At 31.6% G+C, this 23,472-nt stretch overlaps 1 protein-coding gene across 1 annotated transcript in view; it reads left to right on the forward strand.

The window, feature by feature from the left end:
- Window positions 1-4,579, forward strand: part of TMEM47 (transmembrane protein 47) — a 43,730-nt gene extending 39,151 nt beyond the window's left edge. The window contains exon 3 of the mRNA XM_031959440.1: window positions 1,289-4,579. Coding sequence (XP_031815300.1) covers window positions 1,289-1,467 — 179 coding nt within the window. The 3' untranslated portion in view covers window positions 1,468-4,579. The remainder of the gene's footprint in view (window positions 1-1,288) is intronic.
- The last annotated feature ends 18,893 nt before the right edge of the window (window positions 4,580-23,472 follow it).

The raw sequence follows: 23,472 nt of genomic DNA on the forward strand, positions 1-23,472 counted from the left end.
ATGGATGTATTGTGTCCTAGTGAATTGTGGGCTAGATCTATGATATGAATAAGGGTTGAAGCTTGAAGTCACTGACTCTGTAAATTATAGATGACTATAATTAACTAACTATATGTGCATATACATTTATGTGTACATACATATATATGAATAGATTATATATAGTAATATATAACTGAGTAAATTAAAGATAATTTACTTATCATTCTTGTCAATTTCCCCTAGATGTAAATTAGAAGTCTCATGTAGAGAACACAGTGAATAGAGTAACAGGCTTCCTGCAGTCAGAAAAATCTGGTTCAAATGTGGTGTCAATGCTATCAATTAATAAACATTTATTAATCAGAAGTGCCAGGCACTGTATTGAGCACTAAGGATACAAAAAAGAGACAAAAGATAGCCCTTTCCCTTAAGGAATTTACAATCTAATGGGAGAGATAGTAAGTAAACAAATATTTATCTTTGTAAAGGGTAAAGATGAAATAATTAATGGGAGGAAGGCACTAGAATTAAAAGGGACCACATTTGAGCTTGAGCTCCTCCTGATTCAGGGCTGTTACTCTATCTACTGCACTATCTAGCTGCCCCCTAGAAGTTTCATTTAGAATGTTTTTAGCTGTATTCCCATGGGCAAGTTATAACTTTCATCTCAGTTTCTTCATCTATGAAATGGGGAATATAATAAGACTGATTTCTAGGATTAAGGATAAAATGAGTGAATATTTTAAAAGCATTTTTGCAATCTCCAAAATGTTATATTAATGCTTGCCATTATGATGATGATGATGATTAAATATTTCTTCACGTAGCTGGATGTGCAATGAATAGAATACTTGAGGAATCAGAAAATGAGAGTTCAAATCTGGCCCCTGTTATTTATTAGTTGTGTGGCATTGGGCAAGTCACTTAACTCCTTTTTTCCTCAATTTTCTCAATTCTGAAATGAATTAGAGAAGGAAATGTCAAACCATTCCTGTTGCTCTGCCAAGAAAATTCCAAATGGAGTGACAAAAAATCTGACTCAACTGAACAATAACAATAAATATTTATTGAATTCAAATAATTTCTTGTCAGGTATGACAGCAAAATGATTAATATCACATAACTTACTAGTTTTATTTACTCAAATATTTTACTATTCATTAATATCAGATAAATTTATGTAATAAATTCAAATGTATTATTGGATAAAAAGTAGATTATTTCAAGTTTTTTTCTATTTGTTTTTTGAATTTGTTTCTTAGAAACTTATAATACCTTTTCCTAATTAAGACTGATTTTCTTTCAGTTGTTCTACAGGTGTGCAGCCTTGTCCTCTACCCAATCAAATTCATTGAAACCGTGAGCCTGAAAATTTACCATGAGTTCAACTGGGGTTACGGTCTGGCTTGGGGCGCAACTATATTTTCATTTGGGGGTGCCATCCTTTATTGCCTGAACCCAAAGAACTATGAAGACTACTACTAGAAACAAGTCTCCAAAGAAAATATAAACAAAGGATTATTACATCTTTTCTAATATGGTTTTCTAGAACACTTGCGAAGCATCAAAGCAGTTTGATCTGTTGACTTACAATCCTCTGCCCTTTGGCTGCTGACATTATAAACAGCTTTTACATATGTTTTGGGGACCTGCAGAAATTAAGAGAGCTGATTAAACTTTAGCAAATGCTGCAAGCTTCCTATATGTTAACATCATTTTACTTGACAAGTGAAGGATCTATGTGAAAGGCCATTGTAGGAAAACTAGTGGGGGGAAAAATGCCAGCATCCCCTCTTGCCTGTGGGGGAGCAGCTGGCAGAAGCTCCATTTTAGAATTTCCTAACAAGGACAAGGATTTAGCTGTTAATAGTCTTCTTTTGCAAGCTTATCCTACCCAATCACTTCATTAGTCCTTAGTCACTAGCTTAATAATTTCTTGAAGAATGAGCTTCCTTTTAGTATCTACCGAGAGTAATGAATGTGACCAGTTAATAACTCAAGTTCCACGCTGAAGAATCTTCTTAGTAATGGGAGTTTATGCATTGGCAATCACCATCTCTCTGCTAGTTGTGGCAGAGCAGAGAAGTCAAGATTTGGAGACATTTGCTTTTAATTATGTGGTTAAGAGTTGTGCCTCTGCCATAACTAGTATAAGGGGAAAATGGAGGGCCTCTCCTTTTCCCACAGGCAAGCAGAAAGGAAAAAAAATGCATGAATTGCATTTGTCCTAAATAAGCTCTCAGTCATTTTACAAATATTGCAGTAAGGAAATGTGCACATCTAACAAGTCTAATTATTTTTGTAGAAGGTGATCATTTAGTACAAATTGCAATGATATAGATCCCAACTCCCTTGCACAGACTTCTATGACATATAAAACCCAAGAAGTTTGAGCACTAACCTGGTGCACCTTGTTAAGCATCTTGGACCGGTACCCCCCTCTTAGCTGATTTGCCAAAATCCATCTGCCTAAGTTATTTGCTGTATGCTCCCTTCAAGATGTCATTATCAGGAGAATTTTCTTTGAGATGTAGGAACAGAATGTTAAACTTAAATGGGGTGAATTATAAAATGAAGGCCTAAAGTAGTTCAAAGTAGATTGATATTAGGATTACAATTTTTCTTTAACGCCTTTAAAATAGAAGCTGCTCTTTTAATTTCAGGAACCTCAAATATCTAGGTGCTTTTTTTTTTTCTTAAAAAGCAGAGAGAATTATATATAGGCTAAGATTAGAGGACTAGAGTTCATCTGATAATTACATTGTCCTCTGAATGTAACCAATTGGCTGAGAATTTCATGCCTTCAACTATTCTAATACATATTTAAAGTGCCCCAATTTTAATCCTTCATAGACTGTTTAAGTTAAGGGAAGTGCCAACAGAAGAAGTAGATTTGCAACAAAGTTCATGTTGCAAATTACTATATTTATTTCTGTTTAATGCTTTCTAATTTGGGTACTTAAATTAATTATAAACATATTTTTATATCATATATACAGTTCTAATATAAAAGTTAAAATACTTATTTTTGTTAACAAAGACATGGAAATGAAATGTACTAGTTGGCCCTTTTGCCGGAAGAGACAAGGAAAATCTTTTAAAATGCTCCAGTGTGCTGTTGTGTTCCTGGTTCCACAGAGGGACTGCAGAATCCATTAACAGCATGACTACATCTCTAGTATTAAATGCATTGGTCACAGCTCACAAAACAGGGCCCCTGCTTCCAGCTTGTCATTGTTTAAGTGCTGTTGCCAAACAACAAAAGCCCAACCCACCACAACTCTCTACTTTCCTGTTTAAATACAGAACTTCTGTTTGTTGAATTTTCCAGTATGCATCTTGTAGAAACACAAATGAAATAAGAAATGAGAAGTGGAAGACTTAGTCTGTTTTAGCAAAATCAACCAAACTGGTCAAAAGTGCCTCAGGATGACATTCTTTGGAAAATTTTAGGAGATGGAAGAAAATTTAGTTTGATTTCCGTGAAAGGCACTCAAAAATCTTTTGAACCAGTTTTCTCAGAAATACTACTGTTTCTGGCATAGACAACTTTACAGCTAATTAGATATCCTCATTGAGCAGCATGAAGAACACAAACTTTGTAGTGCTATTTAAGCTACTCAAAACAATAATCCCTCTCTATTGTGAGAGGATGCCTTTTTTATTCTCAAATAATGAAAGAACAGATCTGTGGTGCTGGCATCAATCAGTAAGGCAATTAGTCATTCAAGAGGATACAGTGTGCTCTTAGACCAATATCACATCTACACAGATTACCAAGATTTCATTCTGTCATTATTTCAAGGAAGAAATGACGTGTTATGGGCTAAAGCATGCATAGTTTCAGATTACTGGTACTTTTCTAATATGATTTCTTTTATCTTTCCAGTGAAGAGCCCCATGTCCTAGTTCAACCAATGCCAATATTTGGAAATGTTTTATACTGATCCACAAGTTCAGTGCATAACAGAATACCTAAAGGTTTCAATGCACTCAATATGATATGCTTAGTTTCAGAATAAATACAACAAAAATACTTATCTACATCATTCTTATCATGTCTGCTCTTCTATAGTCTTACTTTGTTTTCTCTTACAAGTAAAGTTATTTTCCTTACACAAATCCAATGTATCTTCTAGCTACATGTATACAAACACACACACACACACACACATTCACACACACACACATTCACACATTAAGCAGGGCTAGTTATTTGTATTTCTCAAGCTTAATCTATTCCGTCCGGTGCTGACCTGTACAAGGCACCTCTCTTGGATTTCTTGCACAACTATGTTTTAGCTTTTGTAAGTTCAATATGTAAATTTTAAAGACATAAATATAGAGAGACTTATGTATTTGAAATATAAATGATATATATGGATTAGCATGTAACTGTATATTATTAAACATGCAATGAAATGACTGGTAAGTGAAGTCTAATCTTATGACTAGCGATGTAATTTATTCAGACCGTATTTTTGTACAGAACTGTGCACACTAACCTATTGCCTCTGTGTCCTCTTTAAAGCCTAAAACTGTGCCTAGAGATTTCATCTGTCTTTAAAAAAAAATTAAATCTATTTCATGCTGTTAATGATATTAGTTTCTCTATTGTTCTATATTTATTTTGTTTAAAAATATGGTGTGTTTATTGCTTAAATGTGAATTCATGGTCACTCATTTTTTTAAAAAATCATCAATAAGAAAATTGTTTATCTATACAATGGTTTTAGTTTGAAAATACACATCTAACTAAGCTTTTCACAACTTTTGTAGCTGACATGAATTTATCCATATGGGAAAAAATAAAAATAAAATTGATCACATAAACATCCTACTGTGTTCTGCACTGTCCAGATTTCTGGTGTTTTATGGTCTACAGTGCATTTGCTAATACAAAAATCTATTATTTATATTAATATTTTTGCTTAAATACATTTTAAAAATGTGTCCTAATTTTTCTCTTCAAAATTATTCTCTTTTTGGCTTTGATTTCAATTCCTTTCTGTTTTTTCTATATTGTCTTTGACTGAATGAAAATAGAAAAATATTTTAAAGTCTTAAAAAATAATTTTAACTTTCTCAGGGAGACAAAGAAAGAACTTTCACATTAGAGCAATCTATGGGGTTTGTGTATACATATAAGTATATACATGTATATTCATGAATATATGTAGATACATGTCTTTTTATTAATGTATATATGTAATTTAATGTGCATAAAACATAAAACTTATGTGCAGAATATATAAAGATGTTTATACATACACACATATACATATTCACATATGTACATATATACATTGTCCTACCTTATACTTTTTTCTAGGCTTCCATAAAATGGACAGAAATTGCATTGGGTGGACAGGGAGAGGTCAATTGGCCTTTTTCCCTTTGAAATCATAGATCATTTGTACACATATGTGTATACATATGTGTATGTATTATAAATATTATATAGGAATAACAAAACAAAAGGAGGAATAGCAGATATTTATTATATCTTATTCTTATTTGGGGGGGATTATAGCAGTGAGAAAACATTTAAGTACTCTTGCCTTATAATTATTTTTTTAATGACTTAAAATAAGAATTTCTATAGAAAAAAATCAATATCCATAAATTGTGAGCATACTTGGAATCAAATCAAAATTACTTTTATAATAAACATTCATTTGAACAAAAGTCAGGCTTTCTGTTAAAATAAAAAATAAGTATTTATTTATTTTGAAGTAGGAATCTATGCATTAAAATTGATTTCACTAATTTATTTAATAATTAAAATTTAAATCCAGTAGGGACTTTTATATTTTGAGTTTAATTGTATCTTTTAACGAACAAAAATCTGTTTTCTTTCTCAACTATCCTCCACACAACATGAAGGTGGTGGTAGAAGAAAACAAAATAAAACCTTGTAACAAAAATGCATAGTCAGCAAAACAAATTACCTTGTTTCCTATTCAAAAAATTAAGTCTCCTTCTGCATCCTAACTCCATTACACTTCTCTCAGGAGATAGGCAGCATATTTTGAACTCAGTCACCTGGAAACATGTTTACTTATTTTGATAAGAGTTCTTATGTATTTTCATTTTTTAAAAAATTTATAATACTGTCATTTTACAAATTGTTTCCCTGCTTCTGTTTACTTCAGTCTGCATCATTAAAATTATGTCTTTCTAGGTGTAACTGAAACCATCCCTTGAAGGTACTTTTGGATCATCTAATCTGACCTCATCATTTTACAGTTGAATGAAGTTGACTAAAATATAGAAATATTATTTTCTAAACATTAAATTATATTTGTCATATTTCATATCCTTGGATTTCTAAATTTGAAGGACATATGTCTTCACTTCAATATTTTCTTCATCTTGCATTTTCCAATTACTTAAATCATAATGGGAATTTTGACACTTTGATGAAATGTGATTGAGTAGAAGATTCTGAGGTATTGGTATATTAGTATCAAGTTTTTACTACAATATCTAGTGTGACCTTGAATGGACCACCTCTTACCTTTGAACCTCATTTTCCTCATCTGGAAAAGTAAAATTTTCAATTAACTTATCTGTAAGGTCTCTTCTGGCTATTCAGTGATTTAACAAAAATGAAACATTACATTTTTATACTGAAATTGATTCAACAAAAGAAAATTAGCATATGGTGATTTCATTTAAATTCACAGAGGGCTTATAAAGTGGGAAGAAAACCTATTTATTGTTTTACTTTTAAGTTAAATGGGACTCAAAGAGTTAGAAGTATTCTGATACAACTAGATTCTGATTAGTTTAAATAATGAATTTCATGAATACTCACATTATTTGAATTGTCACTGCATTAGGCTGAAACCAATTGCCATATTCACATGATTTTAACATCCAAAAACATGAATTCAAATTCATGAGGTAATGTTTATTGGATTCTGCAATCAGGATGTGGCTTATTTCAGTCTATACTTTTCTTTTCACTAATGAGAAATATACTAAATGAAGGTACTTAACTAAGGATGAATGTGAAATCTGACCGAAAATTTTCTTACTCTCAGTACTTAACTTTGTTCTTTAGAAATCACATTCCTATATTTTATTTAGATTTATGGGTTATTTTTCTTAGCACAGTCTTTGGAGGTTTGTAGTAATGGCATTATTATCCCCTTTTTGAAGGAAATTGAGGAGCTTAGGTTGAAATAATCTGGCCACATACAGATGACTTGTGAATGGTGAGGTCATATTTGAGCTAATATTTTCTGTATCTAAATATACAGCTCTTTGCATTGATCCACCCTACACATCATCCAAAAGCACCCAAGGAAGAATAAAAAGGAAGACAGGGGAAGGGTGATAATTTAAATTTTCTGAGTGAAATGCTCTTTCATGGAAACAAAATATATTTTCAGTGTTAAAAATGCTCCCTTTCCAATGGCAATTGTTTTTGATATCTCTTCTCTAAAGTCAGTAGTAATAAATTGTAATTCTATGAGTTGGCAATGGAAAATGTGATTACTTTTCTATTGCTATGCTTTGTATAAGAGGGATAGTGGGCTAGTTATCAGTTTATATTGTATATTCACAACCAGATATTATAATATTTTGTGTAAACATTTGGCAAATTCATTTCAAAAGAATCAACAGAGCCCAGAAAATTAATTAAGCCAATAGTTGTATAATAATATGGAAAAATCAGCTTAAGAAACTTTTCCCACAAAGGATAAAATAACTCTATGACTTCATGGAAAAGTCATTAAGAGTTGCTTGAGATTCAGTTATTAAGTAATTTGGCTATTATAAATTTGTTATTAAATGTCAGAAGTGGTATCTTAACATATTTCTTCCCAATTCGAGATATTATTTAGTTTCATGTGTTGTCAGAATATAGAAAAAAAAAGGGTGATTAGATTTCTCACTTTGACCCTTTGTCCAAAGTTCATGACTTCCTATTATTAGCTCTGTTGAAATGGGACCTGAAAAATGTAAACTGAGATGGAAGGGCAAAGAGATGAGATCATGTCTGGAGTTCACTTTATTGTGTTTTGAAATATCTCTTTAGAAAGCATTGTTTTAGTTCAACTTTTTCATCTTTTTCTATGTTCTATGTATGAATATACAGACCTTGCATTGAGGTTTAATCTAATAAAAAATATATAGAAAGTGCACCAAAGTTTTGTTGACAATAAGATTACAAAAGTCAGCATCACTCATGAAATACTTTCATTAATTCTAAGACTGATTTGTCAGAATGAATATAAAAATAATAGCTAACACAGTATTTTAATTTTAAAGATTGTAGAGACTTTAGAGATCATCCATCTACACATACACACACACACACACACACACACACACACACAAACATATGAAATGAGATTTGAAACCAGGTCTCCTGACTCTACATATAAAGCTCTTTTCATTAATTCATGTTTATAGAGCTTATTCTAAAAGTTTTAGTGCTACAAATGTACTAAGACTTTTAGGACAATATTTTTAGCCTTTAAACAATTTTTATTCATTATCTGATTTTGCCTTGAAACAATTCTGTGAGGTATTGGGGGTGTATTTGTCTCTGTTTTTTGGATGAAGAACTAAAACTCATAATTTAAAGGACTTATCTGTGATCATATAACTGTTTAGTACTAGAAGTAGAATTTGAACACCACTCTTCTGGTTTTAAAATCCTGATCTTTAATTTCTTTTTTTGTGAGAATAGAAAACTGGAGAAATCATAACAATTAATTATCCTTCCCCCCAAATTTTATCAGAGATAATCAGTTTTAATATCATTACAAGCTATAAACTAACTGCAGTGTTTTATTCCAGACAATGATTCCTTTACAAAGACTTCTCTTAAGACACAAGTCAGACACTAAACACTTATTCAGTGTTTACAGTTGCAGGCACTGTACTGTAAAAGCAGATGCTATTAAAAAAAAAAAAAGGAGGAGAATGCCTGCCTTCAAGGAGTTAAGAGTTTAAAGGAGATAACATGTAAAGAATTGTCTCCTGCCTCCTCTTCCCTCTGCCAAAAAAAAAAAAAAAAATTTATAAAAAAGTGATAATGAATGGTAGATGAATAATAAAGGGAAGAATAAGGGAATGCTATTATTATATATGTAAAAGAAAAAAAGTGTCATAATCTTTAAATAGCTAAATCTGGGAGAGTCCTTGGTTAGAGAGACATGACTTTTTTATGTTTATTTTTTTCCTCACTCTCACTCACCACAGTATCTAGCAGAAATTTACTTAGATGAGCATAATCTTTCCATTAATTTTAGAACTTTATTTTTCTGTACACAATAATTAATTTATCTCCCTACATTTTTGGATTTTAAATACTCTTTTGGCTTGCTAAAGCATTCTTTGCCTCTGAAATAGAAGAGAACTCTTTTTGATAATCAAGCCTAGGTCTTTTTGAACTCTGAATCCATATGAAAACTGCTTCCTAGCATAAATAGAAGGGGGTTGCATAGAGTTGGGAACAAAAAGGAATATTACACCCCAATACTGCCCATTGAAAGCAGCAAGATATGGCCTGAGAAAATTATACTTTCTTAATTAGTGAAGAAAGGGGAAGTATAAAAATATGAGCTCCCAAGCCAATTTTTTGGAAAGTAAAAACTTTTCGATATATACAAAAATAGCCCAACAGTTTTTATAGCATAACCTAGTTAACTGAGAAGACTAGTGTGTTGTCTTTTTGGATGAAGGTTATCAGAACTTTATGAACATTTTGTTTTTTTATTATGCCAGAGCTGAGTTATATCATAGCCGCCCAGCAGATTATAATTCTGGCAGTCAAGTACTTCCAAATTAAATGACTTGATTTTATTTTTAATTATGATTTCAAATGGTTCTTGGAAAAACATTTGGAAATAAAATGTCATTGAACTATTATAGGTTCAGGATGACTATCTTGACACTTAAACATCTTGAGAAATTAATATAATAAGCAGAAATATTAAAATGTTCTCACATTTCTTTGATCAAGGTAAATTATATTCTTGGTTCATTCCAATTCATAATGAGAACCATAGATTTAGGACATAAAGTATGGAAGTCTACCTTTTGGTACATATCATCATCACCATAATATTTAGCATTTATATAGCACTTTAAGCTTTGCAAATGGATATATATATACATGCATATATGATACACATATTCATATATACACATATACATATAAACATAAATATACACATATGTATATACATATCCATATGTGTGTGTATTTGTAGAATCTAACTTAGTCCTCACCATGTGAGTTAAGTGATATCATTATACCCATTTTAAAATGTGAAATTAAGACTGATATAGAGTAATTACATGAGTTTTCTATAGTCATAAAGCAAATAAGTATCTTAGCTAGAATTTGACCTTAAATCTTCTTGACCCAAAGTCCAATATTATGTTTATGAACTCTTCCCATTCTGACTTTCCATTCATTTTTAAAAATCAGAAATAGAATTTCTAAAAGAGAAGTCGGAGTAGAGATTTTTATCTTTCTTTGAAGCCCTAGTACTTAGTTAGCAGATGCTCAATAGATGTTAATTAACTGACTGTATGAAAGGATAATTGGCTAATCAAATGCCATACATTCCAACTGGCTACAGATGAGGTAATTTACCAACTAACTGGAAATGAGTTAATACTCCAGTGGTGATTGATACTACATATATCTCATAGATAAAAAGATAATACTGTCACCAATTCAAGGGTCAGTTTCTTCCAAGTTCTGTAGCATCATAATTTTAAAAATTTTTTTTTAAGAAGAAAAAAGGACTAGAATCCTTTGAACTCATTATCACTGAGTGATAGTTCATCTTCGGCAATTTCTAACATTAAGAGCATGATTTTTAGTTCCTGCCTTTTTTTTTTTTTTAGCCCTATTGTGTTCTGAAATATGCATATTTAAAAGTGACCTATATCAAAAGTTTTATAGCTGCTTTGAAAAAGAAATTCATGCCTGGCTATAAGTTTTGTAATTCAATATTCACCTGTATTTGGGGACATTGTAGTGGGAGGTTTTAGGTTTCACATGAAATCATTAGATTTATTACAAGAAGATCTTAATGATTTCTTTGAAATTCTATTTAGCTAAACACATTTTTAAAAATTCAGAATGAAACTATATTAAAATAGAAAGCTCAAATACTTTTTGTCCCCACAGGCAAATTCTAAAAAGGAAATCCTTACCAATGTTTCCAGCCAACTTTTAAGTCAAGAAATACCTTGGGTTACTATCTTTTAGAGCTATAACTGGGGATAAAATTAGTCTTTTTTTCCCCATCTGTCTTTGAAAATCAACAGACATTAGGACATTAGCCTGACATTTGAGCTGGGAGAAATTTAATTGTGGTCCAAAAAATAGCAATCCAGACTTTACAAAATATATCATGTCATTTCTGAGTCATAAATGTTCTACAAATGTACAAAACAGGAGGAAGTAGGTGAGACTTATGGCACTAGCTTTAATTGACAGAATTATTTTATTTCTTTAAAGGGTTTGGAGTTTTGTTCTTGTTTATTAAGAAAGACATATAACATTGGATTCATCACTTGTAATAAATTGGCTTAGTTGCTTACATTAAAACAATTGAAATAATTTACATATCAGTTAAAACATAAATTTCTATTACTTCATCCAATTTAAGGTCAATAATATTTTGACTTTATTATGGAGCCAACAAAAAAAATGCGCTGAAATATATTACTCGAATCAGAATAAGAATGGAGAATACAAAAGTCCAAAGATAGGAAATTCTTCTTAAGTGAGTTTAATTGTGTTTTTATAATGCCTATAAGTGACATCTTCCTGGCTCATCTATTTAGCTTTGCAATCCTTTCACAGCATGAATCCAAGATGTTGTTTTATTCATTCCTTTTCTATAGCCTGTGAACAAATCAAACTGGACTTCTCTCTGTACCATTAAACAATTCACACCATCTTTTACCTTTATGCTTTTGCAAAGACTATTTATCATTTCTGAATAGCACACTCTTCTCACCTCTGCTTCATGAAAGCCTCTGTTTCTTTTAAGATACAGTATAAATGCTATCCAAGAATTAGGTAGGGCTTTGGCCTTTAAGTCAGGAAGATCACATTCTAATTAATACAAATTCAGGCATTTACTATCTATGTGACCCTGTACAAGTCATTTCCTCTGTCTGCCTCAGTTTTCTCAACTATAAAATGAGCTGGAGAAGGAAATGGAAAATCATTCAGTGTCTTTGCTAAGAAAAAGTTTCACAACTGAAACAACTGATCAATAACAAAATTCTATAGCTCAAATGAAGAGATATCTGATCCTCTCACTGACCTCTTCCTAATAGTTTTACTTAGGTAGGAGTTAGTAGCTTTAATCTCTGTTTATTTTGTCTGTTATTATAATTTCTGGGTCTGAAGTGAGAAAGAGGGAGAGCAAATCAAGCTTCAAGCACTTATTAGCTCTTTCATTTTTATGCCTCATATTACTATAGTTGTTGGCACTGAGTGTTTACAAAATTCTCATTTATTGACTGGTTTCTAGGTGTTCTGAAGTAGTGATTGGTGGAAAAAACACTTATGCTCCCAGAATAATTCATTTAGATCTTTAACTATGATAAATGGTCTACAGACTAAGTAAAAGCAAAAAATGTTGAAAGGAGTTGGAATTGTAATCATCCAATGGCTGACTTTGGGCTTGTTATCATAATAATGGAGAGCTTGGCTTTTCTATTAAGAAATATTCACATTTACTACTGAAAAAAATATTTTTCCAAAGGAAGTATGGTATTCACAGTTAGAAAACAACTAAAAAGCAAACATATGTAACATAAGCAGTAAGGGAATGCTCATTATGGCCACAAACCAGACACTGAAAAATGAATTTCAGAATTTACTGTTGATGACCTTGCCACACCAATAGATCTTATGTGGCTTACTCTAGTTCATAAAGATAGTCTATAGCAGAATCAGGAATTAAAGTCTTTTGGTTCCAAATTCAGGACTGCTTCTTCTGCCTCTCACAAATAAAATGTTAACAGCATTGTCTGCTTTCCAGTTTCCTCTCAAAGACTTTCATTGAAGTGACTGAATAATATGGTGAAATCAGGTACAAGAACACAGTTTATCAGAGTTCTGATGTTTCTCAAGGTAATTCTGACTGGTAAGAAATGTATACAAGCACCTGTTAGAATAATTGGCCAGAAAAAGACTACTTTCATCATCCACAGAAGATGTTTCAAATGCATTCAGCTCATATAATAAGTGAAATTTAAAATAACTGAAAAAAAATAAAGGTTTCAACTTCTTAGCACATCTATTTATTAAACAATAGAAACCAATTGTATAACAAATTAGGACTAGGACTTGGCCCTAGACCCCAAATGCAAGAGGAGACAGATTTGTATACATTAAAGCAATTAACAGGATATAACTCAGGTAACAATATTACATAATCTGATTTCTAATCGGAAGAGACTTTCTGAGTTAGGATAGGGAGAGCAAACAGAGGAAATGTTCAGAAGCTAGAAAAAGTTGCTTTCCCTACACACCTACACCCACATCTACACCCACTAAATGTCTGTATTCACTAAAAGGTACAAGGAAACAGCAACTGATTGACCAATATGGAATGAATTTTCATAAGACATGGGTCACTTGAGATGTAGAATTATGATAAAATTACTTGCATTAATCTTAATGGGTTTCTGATAAAGATGGCCCAGCTTCTGAGTCATACAGGGCTAGGTTCAGATAATGTAATAAAATTTTCTCATAGTTCCCACAATTAAATAAAATTTTCTCATAAGACAGAAACTGGACTAGGTGTATAAGTGAATAGAAAGAGAACTGAACTAGATTCTGAACTGAATGACAAGATGGAATCAATTTGGTTTACTCAATTTTCACAATTCCAATATCCCACATCCCGAATCTGATTCTTGAAGGCCAGCCCTCTCTCTCTTATCTACAAACCAAAATTTTAATGTGGTGATCATCAATATTATATAACAAAAAAAGACCATTGAGAAACACTTTCTGACATAGTTTAAAACAATAGCCACAGGGTCTAAGAATAATCATGATGATAAACCTTGTTAAGTAGATTTTATAGTTAATCTAAGTCATGCTATTGATGAAAATAAGATTAAAGTAATACAATAATAATCAATATTAAATAATAGCAAATCTCCTTGTATCCCAGTAACCCACTACCAACATCCATTTAGTGATCACATATTGCCTTAAGTATCAGATATCCTTTTTCATCAATCTGGAGATACTCTTTCTTGGACATTTTGGAATGTCTTATTCTCAGGATAGTTCTAATGAAGATTCTGTTTCTTTGCCTCACAGTCATTTGTAGAGATTCCTAGACAATTATGATAATATCTTCCAGAAACAAGACAACATAATTTATTATAAGCTACTATAATTACTTTTCAAATAACTATAGTTCATATAGTGAATACCTATTCAAGCCTTATTGAGATAATCCCATTAACAACAAAGCTTTAAAAAAATATATAGGAACCTATACTTTAAATTAGGCACTTCAAAGAATTTCAATTTGATTACTGTTTTATCTTGTTCTAAAATGTTGTATGTGATATAAAAAGCTAAAAAAAAAATTTATGAGGATGTAACTTATAACCCTTCTGTCTTTTAAAACTATCAGATAGAAACTTCAAGATGGGAAAATAATTTTACTTTGTTTACAATGACCAGGGCAACTTTATATGTAAAATTATTAATCCGATTTTTGAGAATTTATCATTTAAAACATGCTCAAAGCCTGAATGTCCACATTAGAGACCTTAAGAAGTCAATCATATATGTGTGTGTGTGTGTGTGTGTGTGTGTGTGTGTGTGTATAGTTCTTAGAAAAAAAAGTCTAATCTTGTTGTTTTCATAATTAACTATTCCATTTAATTGGAAAACTTTTACATTATTTTATATTATGTCTTCCATAAATTACTTTCTTCTAATCACCCCTTTGGAGGCTATCCTCCCCATGTTATAATTTGCTTACAAGAACCAATTGAAAACATGTTTTTCAGACTTTTATTCTAATATAATAACTCAGAGTTCCTCTAATATCAATCTATTAACTAATAGACAATATTGCATTTACAAAATGTTTAATGTTCACTTATCCTGGTTATAAAAAATTTTGCTATGACAGGAAAAGGAGGGGCATAGTTATAAAAATATCAAGACCATTCCCTCAATGATATATTGTCAGGACATAAACTATAATAATAAAAACTCCCTTAGCTCTGTTTGATTCAGGCATAAATCTGACAGCCAATCACCTACTAAAGCTTCACATTACTCACAGGTTAAAAAGTCTGGCTTAGGTAAAGCCAACTGGGAAAATTTCCTGTTCAAAAAGGAAAAAAGAACACACACACACAAGGGAAAACTGAGTCAAGTGGTTTTACTTTAAGCCACACAATGCTTTCTCCCCAAACTATCTCAGGAACAAATATCCTTCTAAAGAATTTCTTAGGCTGAAGCACCTGCCATTTTCTTAGAATGGCTTCATGGCATTGAGGCAATTCTTCCCATAAGCAAAACTCAAAACAATATAAATTGTAGTCCCAGAAGTTTTTACTTTAAATTAAAAAAAATCACTAATTGCAGCATAAGTTTTGTGCATTATTAATTTTTCATGTTTTCCTAAAAGTTACATGTCATTTATTTTATTAATTGAAAATGACCATATTCTGTAAATCTAAAAATATATCTATAGTGAATACATGATGGTTGCCTCATTTTACTGTATTGAAATAACATATTTAAGCCACTTTATCCATTTCATAATTTTTATAAGTGGCAGCCAACATTTTTGAAATGAAAACTCACTCTTTTATACTAAACTTACCATATTTCCCTTCCCCTTTGACAAGGTATGGTAGGTGAGATTCTCTTTTCTCAGTTTTAGATTCTCAAACTTAAGTCCTTTAAAATATTATAATATATGATAATAGAGCTGATAGCATCTTATGACCCTGCTTGAATACAAAGTCTCGTGGGACTTCACAAGTAAGGATATCTTAAAACAGCTATGCTGCATTTTTTCCCTAAAGAGTAAATTATTATGTTTATAGTTATTATAATTATTCAATCTTAAAACAAACTATACCCCATTAAATGTGGAATTGTTTACAAATACATATCTTTATGAAAAAAATTTAACTACTCAAGTAGGTCCAAAATACCTATAGCTATATAGCTATAATAAAACAGAGAGAGTCAAGAAACAGAGAGACAGAGAGACAGAGACAGGGAGAGAGAGATAGAGAGAAACAGAGACAGAGAGAGAGAGCCCTGGGGTGGGGAGAGGAGAAGGAAGGGAAGGAAGGATAGAGAGAGAGAACCAGGACACCCTCTTTCAAGAAATAAACAAGGAAAACTGCTCTGATATTCTAGAACCACAGAGCAAGAAAAAAAAAAAAACTCATTAAAAGAATCCATTGATTACCTATTGAAAGAAACATCAAAATAAATAAGTAGCCAAATTCCAAATTCAAAAATTATCAAAGAGAAAATAATAGAAATAGCTATAAAGAAGCAATTAAATTATCAAAGAGCCACAATCAGGATTACCCAGGATTTAACTACTTCTATATTAAAGAATTGAATATGATATTCTAGAGGGCAAAGGAACTTGGATTACAACCAACAATCAACTATCCAGAAAACTGAGGATAATCTTTCATTGAAAAAGATGAGCAATCATTGAAATTTGGGGCTTTCAATAATTTCTGATAAAAAAACAAACAAACAGAAAATTCAATCTTCAAATATGAGACTCAAGAGAAGCATAAAAAAGTAAACAAGAAAAAAAAGCCCAAAAAACATGTTATTCCCCTGTAAACTGTTTACATTCCTATATTCTTTAAAGAGGCACAAAATACCTATTATAGTAAAGGGGAAAAGGGGAAGGAATGCATATTGTTAGAACCTTAATCTCATCAAATTTGGCTTACAAGGAGTAACTCAGAGACATATAGATCTTTATCTTTATCTTTAGAGAAGTAGGGAGAGAAAGGGGGAAAAGGGGTAAGGGAGTTAGAATGAAGAGCAGAAAGAGGGGGAAAGGGGAAAGAAAAGGGAGTGGGCTGATAGAAGGGAACATAAGTGGTTGTGAGAAGTAAAATACTGGTGAAAAGGGATTGCTGAAAAGAGAGAAAAAAGTATAAATGATAAAAAATAGGATGGAGAGAAAAATAAAGTGGTTAATCATAACTGAATGTGAATAGGATGAATTCTCCCACAAAATAGAAGTGGTTAATAGAGTGGAATAATAACCAGAAAGTTATAATATATCAAGTACAAGAAAAATACATGAAGCAGAGAGGATCATACCCATAGGAAAGGTAAGGGGCTGGAAAACAATCTTTTATTTTTGAACTTATATTGCTGAAGAAACTGAGACAAGATAGAGATTACAGAGTATTTAATAGTTTATTTGAAAGGGAGAGATTTTAGTCATATAAAAAGATGCTCCAAGTCATTATTAATCAGAGAAATGCAAATTAAGACAATTATAAGATACCACTACACACCTGTCAGATTGGCTAAGCTGACAGGAAAAAATAATGATGATTGTTGGAGGGATGTGGGAAAACTGGGACATTGATGCATTGTTGGTGGAGTTGTGAACGAATCCAACCATTCTGGAGAGTAGTTTGGAACTATGCTCAAAAAGTTATCAAACTATGCATACCCTTTGATGCAGCAGTGTTACTACTGGGCTTATATCCCAAAGAGATTATAAAGAAGGGAAAGGGACCTGTATGTGCACGAATGTTTGTGGCAGTCCTTTTTGTAGTGGCTAGAAACTGGAAACTGAATGGATGCCCATCAGTTGGAGAATGGCTGAATAAATTGTGGTATATGCATATTATGGAATATTATTGCTCTATAAGAAATGACCAACAGGATGATTTCAGAAAGGCCTGCAGAGACTTACATGAACTGATGCTGAGTGAAATGAGCAGGACCAGGAGATCATTATATATTTCAATAACAATACTATATGATGACCAGTTCTGATGGACCTGGCCATCCTCAGCAACGAGAGCAACCAAATCATTTCCAATGGAGCAGTAATGAACTGAACCAACTACACCCAGCCAAAGAACTCTGGGCGATGACTAAAAACCATTACATTGAATTCCCAATCCCTATATTTATGCCCACCTGCATTTTTGATTTCCTTCATAAGCTAATTGTGCAATATTTCAGAGTCTGATTCTTTTTGTACAGCAAAATAACGGTTTGGTCATGCATACTTATTGTGTATCTAATTTATATTTTAATATATTTAACATCTACTGGTCATCCTGCAATCTGGGGGAGGAGGTGGGGGGTAAGAGGTGAAAAATTGGAACAAGAGGTTTGGCAATTGTTAATGCTGTAAAGTTACCCATACATATAACCTGTAAATAAAAGGCTATTAAATTTTTAAAAAATAAAAAAAAAGGGAGAGATTTACTAGGACCAAATGGATTCATTTTTTGGTCCCAGGGCTGAAGGAAACTGTCGTCTCCAAGAATCCAGCAAACAATGTGAGTTCTCAATCACACACACACACGTATATACATATATATATATACACATGTGGCTTAGGGGTAGACCAAGGCAGGGGTGGAGTCTGAGCACTGACAGTGGGAACACAGGACTAACAATCCAGTTGTGACAGGATTGGGGGGAGACATGGGGGACATCTGATGAATTGGGATTACAGAATGGGGAGAGGCCCCCAACACTCTCATAAGTTGGAATGGGGAGAAGCACTTAACATTCTGATGATGTCTAAGATACAAAGTCTTTCTCCTTATCTGGATCACAATGATTAGGAGGGAGGAGTGGTACTGCAGAACAATTAGGAACTGAGGCAGAATAATTCAGGGAAACTGAGTCAGGACAATTAGGGAAACTGAGTCAGGACAATAAAAGACAACTGTGGCACAACAAGCTGAAGTTTAAAAAAAGACAGCATATTAATAGTGATCTCACTAGTCCTAATTAGAATAGCCCTAAATAATTTGATATCTAATATATCAAAATAATCCTAATTAAAAAGGATAAAGAAGGAAACTGAGTCTTGTTGAAAGATACCATAGACAGTCAAGTAACCATTAATACTAAACATAAATGCTCCAAGTGGTAGAGCATTCAAATTCTATGAGGAGAAGCTAAATGAGTAACAGGACAAAATAGAAAGCAAAACTATATTAATGAGATACCTCAACCTTCCCACCATAGAATTGGTTAAATCTGACTAAAAAAATTAACAAGAAAGAAGTTAAGGATGTTAATATAATTTTTAAAAGTTAGATAGGATACACCTCTGGAGAAAATTGAATGGGAATAGAAAGATTTGTTTTCCCCCTCAGGAGTCCATGACACCCACAAAAATGACAATGCATTAGGGCATAAAATCAAATCAATCAAATGAAGAAAGGCAGAAATATTAAGTGCATTCTTCTCAAATCATGATTCAATAAAAATTAAATTAATAAAAGAAAATTGAAAAATAGAACAAAAATAATTGGAAACTGAAAAATAAATCTAAGCCTAAAGAATGAATGGGTCCAACTACAAACAAGAAATCAAAAAAACAAAAACAAAAACAAAAAGAATCTATGAGTATATCAAAGAGAATGATGATAATGAAACAATATAACAACATTTATGAGATGCAGCCACTACAGTTCTTAGGAAAAATTTCATTACTTGAAATGCTTACATAAATATAATAGACAAAGGGGAGGTCATGCTAGAAAAAGAACAACTTAAAACCCCTCAAATACAAAAGTACAAATTCTGAAAATCAAAAGAGAGATTAGTAAAATTGAAAGTAAGAAAACTGTTGAACTGACAAATAAAATAAAAAAACACAATAAAAATAGATTTTTGGTTACATTGATTTTACAAAAGAAAGAAGAAAATCAAATTACTAATATAAAAAATGAACCATCAAGAAAAAGAAATAAAAATAATAATGAAGAACTATTCTGCACAATTCTATGCCAATATCTCTGAAAATTATATGAATAGGTGATTATTTACAAAATACAAATTGCCCAGAAATACAGAAGAGGAAATAAATTACTTAAATAATCACATTTTAGAAAAGTAAATTGAACAAGCCATCAATGAACTTAAAAAAAAATCTCTAAGGCAAAATGGATTTACAAGTGACTTCTATCAAACATTTCAAGAATAACTCATTTCAATATATATAAACCATTTGAGGCAAAAAGGTGGAGAAGGGGTCCTATTAGATTCTTTTTAATAACACAAATCCATATTTGCTGATACTTAAATTAGGAAGAGCCAGAATAGAGAAGGAAAGTGCAGTTTCCTTAATGAACATCACTGTAGAAATTTTAAATAATATATTAACAAAAAGATTATAGCAATTTGCCCTGAGACTAATATACTGTGACTACATGGGATTTATACCAGGGATTCAGGACTGGTTAAGAAAATTATTGGCTGGGCAAAGGATATGAACAGACAATTTTCAGATGATGAAATTGAAACTATTTCCACTCATATGAAAGAATGTTCCAAATCACTATTGATCAGAGAAATGCAAATTAAGACAATTCTGAGATACCCCTACACATCTGTCAGAATGGCTAAGATGACAAGAAAAAATAATGATGAATGTTGGAGGGGGTGTGGGAAAACTGGGACACTGATGCATTGTTGGTGGAGTTGTGAACAAATCCAACCATTCTGGAGAGCAATCTGGAATTATGCCCAAAAAGTTATCAAACTGCATATCCTTTGATCCAGCAGTGCTACTCCTGGGCTCGTACCCCAAAGAGAAGGGAAAGGGACCTGTATGTGCCAAAATGTTTGTGGCAGCCCTGTTTGTAGTGGCTAGAAACTGAATGGATGCCCATCAATTGGAGAATGGTTAGGTAAATTGTGGTATATGAATGTTATGAAATATTATTATTCTGTAAGAAATGACCAGCAGGATGAATACAGAGAGGCTTGGAGAGACTTACAATGAACTGATGCTAAGTGAAATGAGCAGAACTAGGAGATCATTATATACTTCAGCAATATACTGTATGAGGATGTATTCTGATGGAAGTGGATTTCTTTGACAAAGAGAAGATCTAACTCAGTTTCAGTTGATCAATGATGGACAGAAGCAGCTACACCCAAAGAAAGAACACTGGGAAATGAATGTAAACTGTTTGCATTTTTGTTTTTCTTCCCGGTTTATTTTTATCTTCTCAATCCAATTCTTCCTGTGCAACAAGAGAACTGTTCGGCTCTGTACACATATATTATATCTAGAATATAGTGTGACATATTTAACATACATAGGACTGCTTGCCATCTGGGGGAGCGGGCGGAGGGAGGGAGGGAAAAAGTCGGAACAGAAATGAATGCAAGGGATAAAGTTCTAAAGAAATTTTTTTCAAAATAAAAAAAGAAGAAATGGGCTTAGACTAGAAAAAAATTAAAAAAATAAAATTATTGACATAATGAATCATTTCAATGATAGAAATTATATGATTTTTCAATTGATGTAACGAAAGCTTTTGACAAAATACAGCACCCATTCCTATGGGAAGGTGGACTAGAGAGCATAGGAATAAATGGAATTTTCTTTAAAATGATAAGTAGTATATACTTAAAACTATATCAAACATTTTATATAATAGGGAGGGGTAAGATAGAGATATTCCCAATAAGATCAGGGTAAAGCAAGGCTGTCCATTATCATCTCTATTATTCAACTTTGTATTGGAAATGCTAGCTTTAGCTAACAATAAAGGAAGAATAAGAAATTTAAAGCATTAGAATAGTAAATGAAGAAATAAAAGTATTATTCTGTTTAAATGACAATGATATGCTAAGAGAATCCTAGAGAATCACTTAAAAAAATACTTGAAGTAATTAAGTTTTAGTAAAGTTTATATATATATATATATATAAACTTTACTATATATAGTATATATATATATATATATATATATATATATATAAACTTTACTATATATAGTATATATATATATATATATATATATATATATATATATATACACACCCATATAACTCACTGACATTTCTCTATATTATTATCATAATCCAGCAGCAAGAGATGGAAAGACAGATTCTATTTAAAATAACTTTAGGCAACATAAAACATTTGGGAATCAACCTACCAAGATAAACCATGGAACTGTATGGACAAAATTACAAAATTCTTTTCACACAAATAAAGTCAGAGCTAAACAATTGAGAAAATAACAATAGCCCTTAAATAGGCCAAACCAATATAATAAAAATGAAAATTCTATATAAATTAATTTACCAATTCCATGCCATACTAAACAAAGTACCAAAATTATTTTATAGCTAGAAAAAAAATTCATCTAAAAGAACAAAAGGTCAAGCATATTAAGGGAATCAGTTAAAAAAAAAAAAAACTTCAAAGGAAGATGGCATAGGCATACCAGATCTAAATCTATATTGCAGTGACAGTCATGAAAACTATTTGTTATTGGTAAGAAATAGAATGGTAGATCAGTGGAATAAATTATTTACATAAGACACAAAACTAAATGACTATAGTCATGTATAGTAATAAATCAAAAGATTTCAGCTTCTGGGGTATTAATTTGCTAACTGACAAAAACTGTTGAGAAAACTAGAAAATAGCTTGGCATAAATTAGACCTGCACAAAACTTTCATGTCATATACCAAGATAAGGTCAAAATGAGTATATGATTTAAACATAAATCATGCTACCATCAGCAACTTAGGAAAGGAAGGAGTGCTTTACTTTTGAGATCTATGAAGAAGAGAAAAATGTTGACCAAACAAGAGAGAGAGAAAACATTATGAGATGTAAAATGGATAATTTGGGTTACATTAAACAAGTTTTTGCACAAACAGAGCCCATACAACCAAGATTAGAAGGAAAGCAGAATCTAAGAAAAAAATATTTATAATCAGTGTTTCTGATAAAGGTCTCAGTTCTAAAATATATAAATTATTATGTCAAATTTACAACTTTTTCCCCAACTAATAAATAGTCAAAGAATATAAGCAGGCCATTTTTCAAATGAAGAAATTAAAGGTATTTATAGTAATATGAAAAAGTACTCTGAATCCCTATTGATTAGAGAAATGCAAATTAAGAAAACTCTAAGGTACCACTTTACACCTACCAAATTAGCTAATAAGACAGAAAAAGAAAATGATAAATGTTAGAGAGAATGTAGGAAAACTAGATCACTAATGCACTGTTGCTAAAGTTGTGAATTTATCCAACCATTCTGGAGGGCAATTTGAAACTGTAACCAAAGTGTAATTAAACTGTGCATACTGTTTGTCAACTTTGTTTCAATATTTAGAGCCAAAAGTTAAAAATTAACCCATTTTCATACGTTCAAATACTGCTTTTGCCTTTCCATAAACTTTTCATTTAATCATTTATTTTATTTATTTATTTTAT

The sequence above is a fragment of the Sarcophilus harrisii genome, chromosome 3 (genome assembly GCF_902635505.1).
Source record: "Sarcophilus harrisii chromosome 3, mSarHar1.11, whole genome shotgun sequence".
Lineage (NCBI taxonomy): Eukaryota > Metazoa > Chordata > Mammalia > Dasyuromorphia > Dasyuridae > Sarcophilus > Sarcophilus harrisii.